General features: G+C 37.4%; 1 protein-coding gene across 11 annotated transcripts in view; it reads right to left on the reverse strand.

Moving 5' to 3' along the window:
- The window catches only part of mef2cb (myocyte enhancer factor 2cb), a 69,266-nt gene that overhangs the window by 7,355 nt on the left and 44,096 nt on the right, over positions 1–17,815 (reverse strand). For 4 of the 11 annotated variants that reach the window (XM_043238994.1, XM_043238999.1, XM_043238993.1 and 1 more), the window contains 3 exons: positions 8,275–8,421; positions 6,163–6,307; positions 4,756–4,830 (listed from right to left, as the gene is read on the reverse strand). In XM_043238994.1, the coding sequence (XP_043094929.1) occupies positions 4,756–4,830; positions 6,163–6,307; positions 8,275–8,421 (367 nt within the window). Of the gene's footprint in view, positions 1–4,755; positions 4,831–6,162; positions 6,308–8,029; positions 8,168–8,274; positions 8,422–17,815 lie in introns of all 11 variants that reach the window. The other 7 variants (XM_043239005.1, XM_043238998.1, XM_043239003.1 and 4 more) reach the window with 4 other exon arrangements.

The raw sequence follows: 17,815 nt of genomic DNA on the forward strand, positions 1-17,815 counted from the left end.
TTCGCCATGGTGATTTTTTCTTTAATTTGAAGGCGATGGTTTTTGTTGTTTTTCAAATGAAAAGTCTTGAAAGCGCAATTTGCACGATTCAAGGAAAATAAGGAGGACATGAGTCGGGAACCAGGAAGAGTAACTGTGATTGTGAGAGATTGTGTTTGTACAAGTGTGAGCGGGTGGATGTTAGTGCCATGTGCACTGATACATTTCCTGTCTCCTCATACACAGTGAAGTATGGGGCTCGAAAAACAGCTGGCTGGAGCTCTTCTCTAAACACTCGAACAGCTACACTTCATTGTTCACAGTGGAGATGAGAAAATAACACAGCATTTGATCCCATGCATTTGATAAAAATACATTTCTATGCTTTAATATAATGGGTTCAGTTGAGCTCAATCCACAGCATTTAAAAGAAAAAAAAATCTAAATAATAATAATAATAACAATAAAAATTATAATAAAAATGACAACAATTGATTAAATTATTATTATATTTACGTACTTTTTATGTAATATGTGTGTTTATGTAATGCATTTATTTAATAAATACATTGCAGTGAGTATACTAAACTGGTATACTTAAATTGGAACGGCTAACTTTGTACTTGATGCACTTCAGTTGTGCGGAAGTAGTGCTTAAGTCCAACTAAAAATATACTGAAGTATATTTAATTGAGCTGAAGTGGAAGTTCTGCAAGTATAGGCCTGCTTTAAAGACTGATATTATTCAAAGACCCAGCAATCCTCATCAACAGTGACATTAAGACACATTTTAGGTTTACTATTAAGAAATTTGCATTGCACACAAGTACCACTCTTAATATGAATTATATATTTTATATCATTAAGCCCCGAGCGATATGTCACTGCTCTTTAGTGAGAAACGTACAATGGAAATAACTGGGAGGGGATTCAGAAATATTAAAATCACTTTTTTTCTATAGCATAGCCACAAGACAGTAACAATATGCACATTGACGTGAATGTAGTGAGAACAAAATGGCTTAATAAAACTTAATTTAACATCTAAGTGAATCTAAGTGCTTTCATAAAACGATATGCTTAACATCTGCTTTTAAATCCCCAGAATGTGTTTTCATTTACTTCCATAATAAGTATCTAAACTTAATTTTCATATGTCTTGTACTGAAGTCAAAATCTTTATTTAAAGTCTTTCAACAACTCAACCTGAGCCATATATAAGGTTTGGCGTATATATGCATTTTGACCTTTTTTTAGCTTTAAGTCATTGGGCGAATGCACAATCACGATGAAAAAAAAAACCTAATTATTCCTTCACAAAAGATCTGAGCGATAGAAGCATTCATAGAGACTGGTCTTACTTTGCTCTGGGTAACCATAGAAACCTGTGATTTTGCAATGTGCGCAGATTAATTAAATAGCCTCGCACAGTACAGTACACCCTGAGCCAATCACGAAACACACGGAGTGCTAAGATCGCGCAGACAAGCAGGCCGCCCGTCATTAGCGATCAGCAACACCAAGCAAGAGTTAAAGTGACCCGTCGAGAGCAGACAGACGAGTTCAGCTAAGGACGCGTGTGCCAGACACCGCTGATGAATGAGCCTCGGCGACTTGATTTATGGATCAGAAGCAGCACAGCTGGGATTCAGGTGGCCAATAAGTAGCACAAAACTCATTTCTCTTCACTGACTTTTACAGTTGTTTGTTCTCGAAGGCATCTGAGAGCCAAAAGCAGCGCGCTAGGCCACGACAGTGTCCACCTTCTGAGGCACGCCGTTTCCCTCGCAAAAGCCACACGAGTCTCTTCCCCGTGCGCTCGTGGCCCAGCCATCGCCCTCACAATGGGGAAGTACTAAAATTACAGCTGCCCAGAAACGAGCGGTCCCCACCTCACACACAAATGGCCTGATGTGTACACATGATAAAGGAGCTGATTCTATTTCTGGGGCTCCGCAGAGGAGGCTTAACTGTAAATGGGCTTGGCCTAAGTTTCCACTCAGTGTCAAAGCAAGCTGACCGGCTGGTGTGGTTAAGTACACGCTCGCTTTCCCTGCGAGCTGGAACGTCTCTGATTTCTTGTTGTGGTGTAACGGCCTCATTTAATCCTGTTGTCCCTGTTTGTTGATTCGGTGTTGAGGTTTCAGGCCAGCCCTGGTTCTAGCAACTGTAAAATATTCAGAGGTGTGGTAGGAGCAGATGCCCAGAGACAGTGAATTAACACACAAAGAAAAACTCTGAGGTAAAAACAAAAACAAAAAACTGGCCGCTTCACTTTCTCGTGTGTTGGCTGACCTCTCCGTATCTCATAGCGCAACCCTACATGTCACAGATACATAAATACACGTAGCAGAGGATTTGCGGGTGTCTGAGAATGCCAGGGTGCCGGCTCAACAAATAACTGTCTGCGACAAACATTATACCATGACACATTTGTGCTGGAATACGCTGGCAAAACACCAGCACATAGTGTAACTTAGGGAAAAAATATTTCAAATATATTAAATAGACACTCTCTCCTTCTCTCCTTAATGTTTTTTTGTCCACCAAGGACATAAAACAGTAATATTGTGAAATAATATTACAATCTACAATAACTGTTTTCTTTTTATCGATATTTTAAAATGTAACTGAATTTTCAGCACCCATTATTTCAGTCTTCAGTGACACACAATCTTTCAGAAATCATACTAATCTGCTGATTCGTTGCTGAAGTAACATGTATTTTCATTAGTAATGAATAACTGATTGTAATCAATCAGTTTGTTGCAAAACAGTTAATTAACGGATAATGTATTTTTGTGAAAAGTCACTAGTAAGTTCAAAAGACAGCATTTATTTGAAACACACAAACACACACACACACACACACACACACACACACACACATATATATATATCCTCTAATTAATGTAATGCATTCTTGCTAAATAAATGTATTGGTTTTTTTATACTCTTGTTAACAGAATTAATAATCAAGAGGTAACTAAGGAAGAAAGGAAAAAAATATTCCTGTCATATTCTCTATTAGAGCATTAAAACTGAGACCGTCTGTGTCGTCAGACTCTCCTCGCCCCTTGTTCCCAGAGTTGTGGCCTACATCAACTCCACAGTGTGCCCTGTGTTAGCCTGCAGTCGACACAATGGCTATATTTGATGGCCGTAGACCTTGAATGTGGACAGCAGGGCCACACTAACAAGTGGTACTTTTGTGCAGTCGAGACAGTGAGGAGAGGGGGTCGGTCGACAGACCTCACCCTTACCCTCATACAATAGACCCCGGGCCAGACAAGGTTACCCAGCTGTGTCCCAGCAACCCAAAAGCCAAGTTCAAAACATCTACTGTCCTGCTTTAAATATCCAAGCATGCTTTTGTAGTGACCACTGGTTAGTGGTTAAGACCGGCAGAGCTGCACACACACACACACACACACACACACAGATGCACATAGACAGACGTCCACATAGACTCAGAGACAACCACAAGTTAAAGCACCACTGCGACTGTACAACTATCCCTTTCAAGTGGATTTTTCTTGTATACATCAGTTTATATACAAACGTTTCAGTGGGCTACTAGATGGTAAAATATTCAAAGCATGTGTCACTCCAAACATACGATAGTCGTTATCCTACAAAAGACATACGGCAGAAGTACAGGGTGAGAGGAGAGTTGTGTTATCATGTTCAGACCAGAGCTTAAGCAAACATACAGAGGACACGGGTCAAACTGTGCAGCATCTGGCTAATGCCAATATGCTTGTTTACCTCTTTACTAATAAAAAACTCTGATATTTACAAAGATTATAGGGATAAACTATATTAAAGATCACAGAAGACGACCGTGCACAGCTGATTTCACCAAACCTGATAAATTCAGATGGAAAATTGTTTAAAGCAAATAGTAAACGTTTTTGGGTCGCTAAGATTTTTTTTTCCCCCGGAAGAAGTTTTAATTGAGTAAGGGTGCATTAAAAACTAGAGTAAAGATATTCATAATTATGAAAATATTTCAGAAAAAATCCTATTTTTCTATTGTAAAGCTTTGTATTTAAAAAAAACAATAATCAGTACAATGGTTTTCATTAATAATAATATGCACATATGAGGGATTTCTGAAGAATCATGTGACACTGAAGACTGGAGTAATGACTGCTGAAAATTCAGTTTAGCAATGAACATAGCAATATAAATAAAAATAAATATATTTTAAATATGAAAAAATTAATGCAATATAATAATATATTCTCTCTATCTTACACAAAAAAAAAAAAAAAAATATATATATATATATATATATATATATATATATATATATATATATATAGAGAGAGAGAGAGAGAGAGAGAGAGAAAACAGCTATTTTATACAATTATAATACATTTATTTTTAAATAATACTTCACAGTGAGTCTTTTTTACTGGATTTTGGATCAAATAAATGTAGCATCATAAGCAAAAAAACCTTTAAAAAGTATTGTACATGCTAATTAATACACACATTAAAACAAAACCAATTGTGTACAGTAATTATTTTGCATTAAATAAAGTGAAACAAACAAAAAAAACTATTTTCAGTTACTGTGGCTATTGGGTTTGAACCAATCCAGTTCAGCCCAGGCCACTTAATGACTGAAGTCTGCAAAGAAATGACTGTGAATAAAAGCCCAGCTTATACAAACATAACGTTCTGCTGAAAATTTGCGAGGCTGGTTAGAGCTGGAAGAGAATTATACAGTTATTGGCTGAGTAAAAGTGTGATGGAGAGGGAACATACTGTAGTATGTGGGGATGCCGTCCTTACCAGCACTGGTGCCTGCGCCAGTGGAGAGATCAGTGCCCATCAGACCACCTAGCACGGGAAGAGAAAGACAGAAAGAAAGACATTTCAGTCACTTCATTGCAATTGACATCCACATCCTACCGCAAACTCTTCCTTCTTAAAACTGTCAGGTCATTTATTCAACTCCCTCAAGCCACAGAGATCTTTCTCCCTCCCAGCGCGTTTAAGAGCGATGGAGACCGAAAGACAAATATAAGGTGACAGAGGCACGAGTGTGTGTGTGTGTGTGTGTTTGTCTGAGAAGAACAAAACACTGTCCTTTTCCACCTCAGCACACTTTTTTTTTGAGGGGGAAGCGATGTGGCCGGCGGGGCTCGGCTGCGGTGTCCAAGAAAAATTACACATTTTTATTTTTAAGCATGCAGGGGAGCAAGTGTGGTCAGAGGCGTGCAGGCTGGGCCAAAACTCATATTTAGCTAAGCGCTCCTGGAATACAGAGCTGATTGCATCAGGAGAAAGCAGTTTTAATGACAGAGCTGTGGGTGAGAGACTCTGTCTAATGAAGCAAGACAACACAACAATAACATACGGCCGATGGGATCATGCTGTACTACACATCGGTCATGGGGAATTACAGACGAAAGGACAAATAGAGAGAAATATAGAGGAATGCTGATTACTAAATTAAATATTAGCAATGGTTCATTATTAAGGTACATAAAAAAAATGAAGTCAGCGTTAAAGAGAATTTGTCATTTTAATATTTTTATTGTACGAAAAAACAGTTTTCACTCAGACATTTGTATTAAACAATTATAAATAAGCATTATATTAAATTAAATATATTAATATAATATTTTTTTCAGTGTTGTTTACATCAGCAAAATGTGCCAGTGTTTCAGTGCCAATGAAACCCTAGTAAAGAAATATATAGTTCAAATCTATTACTGACAGATAACTCTTGACTTACTGACTTGACAATTATAATAAACATTACTTTGCATATTATATATTTAATATTAAGTCTTAAATGTGTTTTAATGTTACTGTTGATGATCTTAGTAATACAAGGCTTTAAATGCACTTGAAGCATACTTACAATAGTTCTACTTTAGCACGATACAATAATAAAATTAATAAATATAAGAATATACTAAATATATCTTTCATTGCATTTCAACACTACCTCTGCGCAATTAAAATGCATTAAGTACAAAATTAGTTGTTCCAATTTAGCAGTTTAGTATACTTAAACGTACTTAAGTACATACATCTAAAAATGTATTTGTAGTATTCTCAGTAAATGCATTTAAGTATATTTATTTTTCACTAGGGATGTTATTATATTTTAATGAATAATTTAGTTTTCTTCTATACCAACTGCATCCTATGTGTTTTTACCTGCACTAGGTGGTCTGTGTGTGACCCCGGGTGACATGCTGTTTCTCTGCAGGCCATGGTGAGCCAGTGGAAGCAGGTTATGATTGCCTGGGTATATCTGGTTATTCACGGGGATGGGCATCTCGTAGGTGGAAGAGGGCACAGCCTGGTTGGAGACAGAACAAACCGGTAAGATTATCAGAAATATAAACTACAATAATAATGGTAAAAACAACCCAAATAGTTAAACACACTGAATGCAAAGGAGAAGTGAAAAAAAAGATAGAATTGAGACATTTTGACAAAAGTGTTGCACGCAATCACTTCAATCTTTAGATTTCCTGAGAAGTATTTCTGTCCATTTTCTCTGTCATCTACCATAAATGAACAAGCCGAGATGACTCTAAACTCTCTAAATCTCTGTAAATCCTCTTGTTCACATCACTCCAAAAGACGCAGGCTTAACCTTGAAGAGACTTCCTCCTCCTTCATATTATGTTTTTAAGGACAAAATAGCCCCTAATTGTAGCCATGTGTCCTGAGGGTCTGTAAGTGCTCATCTGGGAAAGCAAAAACTGACAGGAGCCGAAGAGGAGCCTCTCGCTCTTTCTCACTTTTTCATTCTTCATTAACTCACAAGACCACAGCAATCATGGCTTGAGGCAGCCAAATATTTTCTCTCCGCAGTGAAGGTCTTGGTGGGCACAGCTTCACTTTCGTTAGGTGTTCATTTTTCCGTCTTTACCCTCATGTTCTCTTTGGAGTCTCAGAGACCCCAAGGCCCTTTTAATAGCTTGAGAATATTAGTTTGATGCTTTATGACTTTTTCTAATCTTACGAGAACTGATTATAAACTAAATTCTAATCTGACAAAACCAACCATTTATTGTATATTTGCTCAAGTCAAATAAAAAAATGCATCTCTAGTTCTTGTCAATAATATCTATTTATGTATATAAAACAAAATCAATTAAAACAAGATTTTTTTTATCTTTTTAAAACAAAACAGTCTATCCTAAACTGCAGACTTAATTCTCTCTCGTGGCTTTATTTTATCTCTATGGAAAAGATTTCCACATCCTTATGTGTGTGTGTGCCTAGGCGTCTTCTGCATGGTGCCACTCTTCTTCTTTGTGCTACCATCCTCTCTAACTGAGAAAATATAACTCAGCCACTGTGACCATTATCTTCATCACCATCATTTACCACTCCACCCGACCCAACCAAATTTTTATAACCCTAACCAAAAAAAAAAAACAAAACACACACACACACACTGGACATAATGGACAAATCTTTAACCACACGCACACATACACACATCAGTATTTTGCTTGGTTTTCTTTTAAAAAATGAAACACCCTCAAAAACATGCATCATGATCATCTGGAAATGATCTGTTAAGATAGATAGATAGATAGATAGATAGATAGATAGATAGATAGATAGATAGATAGATAGATAGATAAATAGATGACACACATGAGTAGTTAGGAAAGCACATGCAAATTAATTTGTTTGAATCAATCAGTCTGTAGGTTCAGGCATGTAATGAAAATTATCTATTTTTGAACACCAATCAGTGAAAGGCCTTCCAACGCACAAAAAAAACTCTGGGGTTAATATGACTGTATTTCTTACAGTAATTGTTATTGTGGTTCTTCTTGTTTTAGTCGCATCTCAGATGTGCTTCCATGCATCCAAAGGCAGTGCCAGCGTCATTACAAACGCTAAATACTGTGTGAAATATATATTTTATATGAGTTCTATATATGGTACCTACAGTTAAATCAAGATTAGAATGAATTGCTTTGTTTCTTCAACTATATTTGTTAGCTTTTTCATAAAGCTGTTAGTTTTTCGCCTCTCCTCTCTTCACTGTACTTACAGGTATCTTCTGAGTCTTGATCATTAGATCAAACTCTTCGTTAATCTGTTTGTATTTCTCCTCCGTGCGTGGAGTGAGAGCGAGAGCAGACTCGAGCTCCAGGCTCTCACCGCCTTTGTTCTCCTTCTTGCTCAACGCCTGAAGGCCCGTGCGGGGCGAACAGTGAACCAGTGCACACGGAGAGACAGAAAAAGAGAGAAAGAGAAGGAAGGATGAGAGGGCTTGTCTGAGATGCAGGTACTTACACATATCCTCTGTCTGCTGATCATGTGCAGATCAATGTCGTCGTTGATTTTACGAAACTTGTCCTCTGACTCTGGGCTGTGGCCCACCGAGTCATCTGCGTCGGGGTCTGGGCTGTCACAGCCATTTAGACCCTTCTTTCTCAGGGTCTGTAAATACAAGTTTGCACACAAATCAAAAACCAACCATCATTAAGGCCCTCAGATGGGTTTCATACAAGATGTAGTTAAAAGTCTGAAAATCATTCATGTGGAGCCCACTTCAGAATTCAAGGGAAATCTCAAAACAGTTATGTATAGTTATGCGCAGTATAACCGAAAAGCTCAGAAGATATTAGAAAAAATATTAAGTAGCTCAATTGTTTTTAACATTGATAATAAAAAGAAACGTTCCTCGATCGCCAAATCAGCATATCAGAATGAAACTTATGACTAGAAATTCAGCTTTACCATGCCAGGACATTATATTACGTTTTAAAATATATTTAAAATGCGAATGCTTATTTTAAATTGTTTAAATTTCACAATATTACTGTTTATATTATATGAAAAAAAGTGCCTCCTGGTGAGCATCAAAAACATCTTCCAAAAATATTCCTCATAAGCCATTTCATAAGAAAGTTGTTGAGAAACGACAAGATACACATACAGGAAGGGCCAACCTAAAATGTAAACTGTAATATTTAACCAGGTCAGGGTACCAAAATGTTCTAAATGTGCTTTCAGCAGAGAGGAACGGCCCTACCCCTGCTAACCCTGCTGTAGAGCGGGTCCAAAGATTAACAGAGAAACACACAATGGCTCTAAAATGATACAAGGACTCTTTTGATATAACCATTAGAATACAAACCAAAAAGGTGTGATGAAGCTGAAATGTTGTGCTATGCTTAAGCTAGTGTAACAGTGAAGGAGAGAATTGTGGGCTCTCCTGATATATTAAAGCAGCAGTTTCTCTCTCTGCCACCTGATGGCCACCTTCTAGTAGGAATGAGATCTTCCTCTCACAGTAGAGGCAATATATGAGCGAGCGTCCGCCAATTGGAAAAAAATGACACTAAAAAAAAGAAAACTGACACATTTTAAATTACTAAAAACTTAATATAAGCTATTGTGCTAATTTAAATCTTCTACTGTCCTAGATGATATCAAATTAGCAGAAATTCAGCGAGGTGCACAATGTTTTTGTGAAAATAAGAGGAGGAGAAATAAAAACTTGAGGCGCATTGTCACGTGCTGCACCGCAGACCCACAAAAAGTCTTCAACTGTCTCGTGTCATTATCTACACGAGGTTCTCGAGAAGTCTGACGTCTCATCAAAGCGAGACGTTCCACTGGATCAACTGTCTTTAAGTGTGGCGTGGAGGGATATTAGCCACCAGCTAACATATGTGCAGCTCACGCTCTCACACACGGTCCTTCTCTGCCTTCATCTGCCTGTCTGCATCAATCATACGATAATTAATTTACTCTGCTGACGTGAGGGCTTGATGAAGACGGGTTTCTCATCCTCTTTTCTTTGCTATGACATGCTTCTATTAGGTGTTGAGGGACTGTGTGGAGAGCTCAACGTGTGATGAGAGCTTTTTCTCATTCCTTTATACATACTAAGCTGATCAAATGCTTTGAAGACGAGTCCCGGCATGGTCGTTTTAGTCATTAAAAAAAAAAACAGATAAAGAAAACAACTTCATAATGGTATGTATAAATACATAAGGGCATAAAGATTACTGGAACGTGCTTTATACGAGTTTTTCTTCACGTTTAATTCAATTTGTTGCTTTGCCATTGCTTTGTAATTGTTTGTAAAATTAATAGCGATTTCTGAGTTCAAATACAATTGGTTACTTTATTTTTTGCCTCAAATGATAGGTTGCCCCCCCTAACTAGCAGAATCCAGGTACTGCCTTGGCAACGGGGTGGAGGGAAGATTACGGTGTAGAGCGGCTGGCGTCGATCTGAGGCAGCGGAGTGCGAAGAGGCAGAGTAGGCTGTAGTGCGCTGATGGGAGAGCATGCTGGCTGAGTGAGTGCTCAAGCAGGGATAGGCAGTTTAAGACCCAGCATGTAGTCGCTGTGAACCCCCTGAAGGTCCGCCGCTATGCCACTCATTCCAGATATGTGCACCTGTCAGAGTATCCACACCTGTCACCAGCCCTCTCTCTCTCTTTCTCTCTCTCTCACACACACAAACACACACATGCATATTCTGCTGAAGGGAGATAGAGTTAGCCAATCACAGCATGTATGCTGAAGATGGCCATAAATGGCTAAACAAACACCCATCCCTCAGAGAAAAAGAGAAATACTCAGATGCTGTTCTTTCGTAGCTCAGGAGGTTTCGTGGAGGTCTCTGTTACGCTTAATTGAAGCATTATATTTTTCTCAGGTTCACTTAAATTAAAGATAGAGTAAGACATACAGTAAGACTACAGAGCAATAACATTAATTAACACACCTGATAACGGATTGTGGGGAGTCTTGGCAAATAAGAGCATATTTTTGATTATCTTTTCTTAGTAGATTTAAGCAAAAGTCTCTGTTTGAACTTCTTTTAATCTGCTGAGAAAAAATTGTGACTTCTATTTTAAAAATACATAAATTATATAAACAATTAATACATTTTTTATATATTAAAACAGGTTAAAGCTGCAAAAAAATAAATAATATTACAATGTACATCTTTTAAAATAAATAAATAAATACAATTACATTTTTCTCTACATGTTTCTCTATTCTATTTTTTTCTTTTTCCCTATTATGCAATTTAAAAAAAAGCTCTCTCTACCTTGCTCTATTCTTTCTCTGTTCTATCTGTTTTCTTTTTATTTATTATTTCCTTTAAAAATTACTTGCTAGGTGTACTACATTAATCTACCTGAGACTTGTTATACTTGCATACGTATCATTGCTCTTTTGTTGATTTTGATTCATTCCATTGTGCTTTATTTGTAAGTTACTTTGGATAAAAGCGTCTGCTAAATGTCTAAATGTAAAATGCAATGAAATGAAATTTTAATAATTTGTTTAACTCTCGGACAGCTTGGAATCTTTAAGGTCAGTTTCTGACAAGAAGATCCTTTTATTCCACATCAGGTTAAAAGGGTCTGCTTCTGAGAAGAAGTAAGAGATTTAAGCAAAAGTCTCTATTTGAACTCTATTTAATGACATTGCTTTCTAGGAGAAACAATTGAGATTTTAAGGAGACCCCATTAGTAATTTTTCTTTCCTGTGGGTTTTTATAATGATTCAATCATAATCACTCCTGTTTCTGAAGAGAAATGCAATTGATTTCCCAGGAAGCAACAACAACATTAATGCTTCCAGTTTGCTGATCTAAAAATAAGATACAGTAGACAACAAATACCCTGACTTGGACCAAACAGCGAGAACGTTTTAACGTCTTAATAGCTCCGCAAGATGAAAGCTGTGCGATCGTCCTTCCAAAAAATTATCGATGAGAAGTAATCAATCTAACAAAGTGGAAAATGGCCAGGCGGGGGTGAGGGGCTTGATAAAAAGCTAAAATGCACAGAGATAGTCAATAGAGAGCTGTGAAGGGATGAGCGGCTGGAGGCTTCTGAGAATCAGGAATCATTAGAGACAAGGAAGGGAAAAGAGTGGGAAGGAATGTCTTCTTCAATGGTATGCTCCTAATTAAACTCCTTCATACTTCTCATCCCTCCTGGCTCCTCTGTCAGACCTCCTCTCCGGGCTGAAGCCTAAATAATGGACTGATATCAACTATGGTCTTGCAATTCCAGCTGTAATCAAGCCAGAGAAACTCTAGCTCGAGTAGCCAAAGATGATTCCCAACTGTCTTCACTACTGATCATTTTACTCTGGCCTCTTTTTAAAATCTGAACAGTGTCCAGTGCTCATTTAGACATCTAGTTAAAACCAGGCCAGATTGATGAGGGAGTCTGACCCAGACAGACCTCATGGTTTATTTTCAAGAGGATTTCGGTTGTGGAACAGAGCTGACAGGTTTGCAGGAAGGTCCAGAGAAAGTCCCACATTCAATGCAGTCTTATCAAGACTAGGAGATAGGAGGACAGACAATCTTTATTTATATGATCTGACAACAAATCAAGCTGTCTTCTGTGTAGGTTTTTTTTTCCATTTGACATTTCCGTTGTCTTGAATTGGTAACAAATCAAACGTGAATCTCAACATATCTCAATATATTTTTTTTGTGATTGCAGCTGCTAAATTAATGCACTTATGCAACATCTGTGCCACAATGCAAAGTGTTGCTCTTCGTTTTAAGAGAAAAAAAAAGAGTGCTTTGAAGACCCAGTCAAACTTTTACATTCGTTTTCATTAGCTCACGTAAGCGGTTCACAAAAAAGACATAATTTCACACAGAGGTCTATTTTGGCAGCTCGGTGACTCTCCTTGCTCAGCACATGTACAAGTGTTCTTTTTTTTTCCACTTCTTTCTCTCTTAGACAAATCCACCATAAAGCCACTAACTCCAAGGTGGTCCCATTAGGCCAACAGGGATGACATCATGCACCTCAGCAGTCACGCCTCCACCATGTGTGCGCTGAGTTGATTACTGAGCACATTTGTACACACTTTTTGCTTCAAGTGGATGGAGGTCAGGGAAGCTTGGTGACAGACGTGCACACGATCCAAAAGAGCTCTGCGGATGGCCTAACTAAAAACTCTGCGCTTTGATATGGTACTTTTGGGGGAACCGCAGGGTCTCCTGCTCCCATTGAACACACAAGCACCAAACTTTAGGGAGAGAACCAGTCTGTCTTGACCTTATTGGAAGCATATGGCTGGAGAGAAAGCAGGGAAGCCACTGTTTCATAAAGTGTGGTTTGAACATGCTACAACTGTGCAGCGAGACACAAATGCAGATGACAAGGGACGTGGCCTCCATATGTGCGTGTTTGTGTGTGCATCTGTGCAGTAGAACGGTAGTGTGAGGTGGTGCATCACAGAAGACCATCTATCTTTGAGCTAACCCATCAAGCTCTTTAGTTGTCGGAAGTGGGCAACTCTTAACTCCTAAAAACCAGATACTTTACTATAATTTGCTTGCTTTGAGCCCTTCCCCCTCTACGCTGTAATCAAGCATCAAAGAGAAAGACTATAGGCCCGTCATTCAATGGGTTATATGAATAATAGTAAGAGTCATATCAGTTTAGTTTTTTCCTCCATAAGGCCAACTTATCATGTTAACAAAAATGCTTACATTTTGTATGAGTATATATATATACTTTTTTCTTTTTGAAGGATTGTGTTACACTAAAGACTAAAGTAATTACTGCTGTAAATTCAGATCTGATTCAATTAAAATGTAATAATTTTGCACATATATGTGAGTATGTGTTCAGATATCAGTCTGATTTCAGATATTTGCAGAATGAACAAACTGTTTTTGCAGCTTCATTCAGGAAATAAGCGTTTTTTTTTTTTTGTTTTTTTTTCAAAAGTTTTCAGTTCTAACAGTTATAATATGTTTTCCTGACACAATGAACTCTTTTATCTCAACCGATCAAGGAAAATTTGATTTCTCATGATTACAGTAAGTAATGGATAAGTAATATCATACCTTGAGCATCTAATTACATCCTGGAACGGATGAACACAGGGAAAGACCAAATCCACTTAAAATTGTCTATATTTAGGCATTTCTAAAATTAAATATATTCCCGATATAAAGTACTAAAGTGGAGTAGTAGCCTACAGAGAGAAACAGCTGTTACTCAAAGAAACATTAGGATAAATTCTAAGGGAAAATGGTACGGCTGTGTCTTTAGTTACTACCTTTCCAATAATGTGATACTCTGTCGTGCCATGTTTTTCAGATTCTGGTACATGACTGTAAAGCGTGTCTTCTCATATTCTCTCTCCATGGCTGTTAGCAAGACAGACAGACAAGTCATTGATATGACCTAATGGAGCATCCCATACATGCACACAATGACACTCAGTCAAGCTAAATAAAGGGGTGCTTATATCATGGCCATCTTTCATTTGAAACATGCTGGTTATGTCTTTATGTCTTGTTTTATTTCTAGACAGACAGAAGGACACCTAAACACACACACACACACACACACACAAATACACTGAAAGGGCTGTGATTCTTTTTTTGGATGCAGTGAGCTACAGACACACTTGCATGCACACACACACACACACACACAGACATCAGTTATCAGCCTTTGTCTGTAGGGGTTCTTATCATGCAGCTGCATTACAGGAAGGGGCAGAGGGTTTTGAGGAACAATGCGCAGGCACCTGACCTCTCTGGCATGACCTTGCATTTCCACACCCTTCAGGCCCTGTGGGAGGGGACACTGCCATCTACACCCACATACAGAAATAGATCGCTCATTTTCCACTGACAGTATGAGGGACAGCCGGAGAGGACAGCCTTGTTACTTGAACTTAAACACCGATGTCATGTGTTGTGCTTCTTTATCATTAATTTTACTTTGTAACACTCTTTGCAAATAACTTTGCGTTTTTTTACTTTGTAAATGGGTGACACTGGAGTGTTTTTTTTTCCTCTTGAATTCCAATAATTATTATACATGCAGCTTTATTATATATTATTATTAAGACACTTACGCCTATAATTATTAGTGACTGGAATATGTGTGTTTAAAAATGAACTTGTCACACTGCAGTGATATTTATTAAAAATAAATGGCAACAGTCGTTATTAAGGTTTCTTTTGTTAATATCACGTAACCGCATTCGTTAACATGAACTAATAATGAAAACATTTTTAATAATTTATTAATTTTAACATTCTGTAATGATTACTATTTTATTCTGTCAATATTATTTAATAAGTATTTGAGCTATCCTTAACTGATAATTAATAGTTTTATTTTTTAACTAATCTTAAAACAAATTGATAAAATAATTGTTTATAGTTAGTTAGCACATTACTGTATTACCAAACAAGCTTAAAACAAAATAAATATGATAACACTAAAATATGTACAACTTTTCCCCAATTAATTTCTTTATTTGGTAGGATTATTTATGTAGAATAAGATCATGTAGAATAAGGCATCGATGTGTGCTTAATTAGCACAAATAAATGACTAATGTTACCATAAATATTTAGGAAACCTAACATTGAATTTAAATTAAACCTAAAATCAATCATCATACAAAATGAAATTTCTACAATCAAAGCCTTTTCTTTAAATATGGATATGCGTAAGTATGCGCTGTTCTTTGTCTGTAACATGGAAGCACTGGAAAAGTCATTCGAATCTGTTGCGCTGGTTATAAAAGTCCTTTAGAGTCTTTAAAAATAAATAAATAATAACAGCTTTTATCCGGTTGGATCAAATGTTTAGTGGCACCCCCAGGTCTGGCGGTGAAGGGGGACACAGTCCAAGGGCAGTGGTTCACTAGAGGCCTCCACACAAGCTGTTGAATGAACAGAGCCTTGCTTACTCACCCTGCCTCTCCACGCCTATTCTTCTCCATTCGCTTCGCCAGCGCAATAAGCCAAGCGCTAAATTTAGCAACAGAGCACGCTATTTTTAGACCGCTACCATTTATTGAGACATTTATTAGGGGAAGGATACTAAAAAAAACTCATGCACACACACACATACACACAGACCCACATCACACACACTCGCACAAATGGAGGGAGGAAGGGGGAGAGGGAGGGGGCTCCTAATTTGGACACATCTAAAATGCACTCATTTTTAAAGTGTTGCCGTAGATGCTTTGCAGCTGTTTCCAATCAGAGGGAAGTGTAGAGAAAACACGAGAGTAAAGGAGAGAACGCAAAAGAGAGGCAGAACAAATGCGGTTCTCGCTGACGTCCAGCAGCTTCTGGCAGAAGTTCAACAAGTTGTTCTGTGGGGTCAAAATACTCTAGACTGGTGCTGCTCCTTACTGAATGAGTGATAAGATCGGCTTTGAAGGCTGAGGAGATGTCTCACGCACGTGTCACATTTTACGGTTATTTTTCAACATGTCAGGAATTTGGAGAAATGATATCCGGATGCTTAAGACTTAAGTCTGAAAGAAGGCAAATCGTTCTCCGGTATGGTCACCATGAAGGCTGAATTTATTTGATTGAAAACACAGTAAAAACTATAATATTGTGAAATGCTATTTTCAAGTAGAACTACTGTATTGCTTATAGTTTAATATTAGTGCTGTCAAACGATTAATTGCTATTTATCACATCCAAAATAACGTTTTTGTTTACATAATATGTATGTCCGTGTGTACTGTGTAAATGTATGTATATATAAATATACACAGTGTATTTTTAAAAACATTCACATGTACATACGTTAAATTAATTAACTATATTTCATATATAAACAGCATATTTTGTCCAAAATACACACACACACACATATGTGCATTTAAGTGTATTTATACATGATAAATATACACACCAAACGCACACATATTATGTAAACAAAAACTTTTTTTCCGTGATTAATCGTTAATTCATATTAATACAGTGCTTCTACTTTAACATGGAATCTATTCTTGTAATGACAAACACAAATTTTCTGCAGCCGTTACTCATTCTTCACAAATCATTCTAATATATGCTGAAATACGATTTTTATATTATACTTTTTTGAACTATTTTGTAACATGTTATAAACGCAACTGCAGAATAAATACACTTTTAACCGGTAGCTAGCAAATACAGCAATACTAACTAATATACGCAATCCAGAAAGATATATGCTTTTCAGTTTAAACAGTTTTAATGTGTTATGATATTTGCTTATTCATATTCAAAACATCAAGCAAGAATATGAAAGTTTCATTTATGCTTCACATATTATTTGCGACGCGTTGTTCGTCTCCTCCTCAGTTGACTTGGCTATGTCACGAGGTTTATATGCTTAACTAGACAAAGACTCTTCTGAATTTAATGACAAATTCTGGCAAAAACATTGAGCTCGAACATCGCTCGGTTCAATTACCGTAAACTTCTTTGACTCTTCGCGTGAGCCATTAATAGCACGCATGTGTGTGATGGTAGATTATGGTGATACGCAAATATTTCCCTCTATCAGATGTATGTTTGTTTGTAAGAGGACACAGTTATGTCAGTGTGTTATGTCATAGCGGGCCTTTGTACGTTAAATAAATGGTCATTGAGACTCAGCGCTGAGAGAAAATCGCTGTAGGCTAATGTTCTCTCTGATCTCTGATTACTCAAACCAGTAAGAAAGAAAGTCTTTTCAAAAGACAACTGAGGGAATATTCTACTGGCGCAGCCTGCTAATGTGCAAAGTCCTTACGAGGAAAATATCTTTTAATTAACTCTTTACTGCCACTTTGAAGAGAAATGAAAATGAAATTCAGTTAATTAGTGTACCTTGTCCACATTAAGCATTCTCTGAGACGTTTAATGAACCTGTGTTGATCTTGGGTTGCTTTTTTTCCCTTTCTCCTTCTACTTTAAACAGATGCGAGTGGAGAGAAGGCTGACGCCTGCAACCCTTCTCACACATCTCAGCACACGGCAACACATATGAGGGTGAAACATCGTGAGGGAGCTTTGCGGAATCTCA

This window comes from Puntigrus tetrazona, chromosome 5 (assembly GCF_018831695.1).
Source record: "Puntigrus tetrazona isolate hp1 chromosome 5, ASM1883169v1, whole genome shotgun sequence".
Taxonomy (NCBI): Eukaryota; Metazoa; Chordata; class Actinopteri; order Cypriniformes; family Cyprinidae; genus Puntigrus; species Puntigrus tetrazona.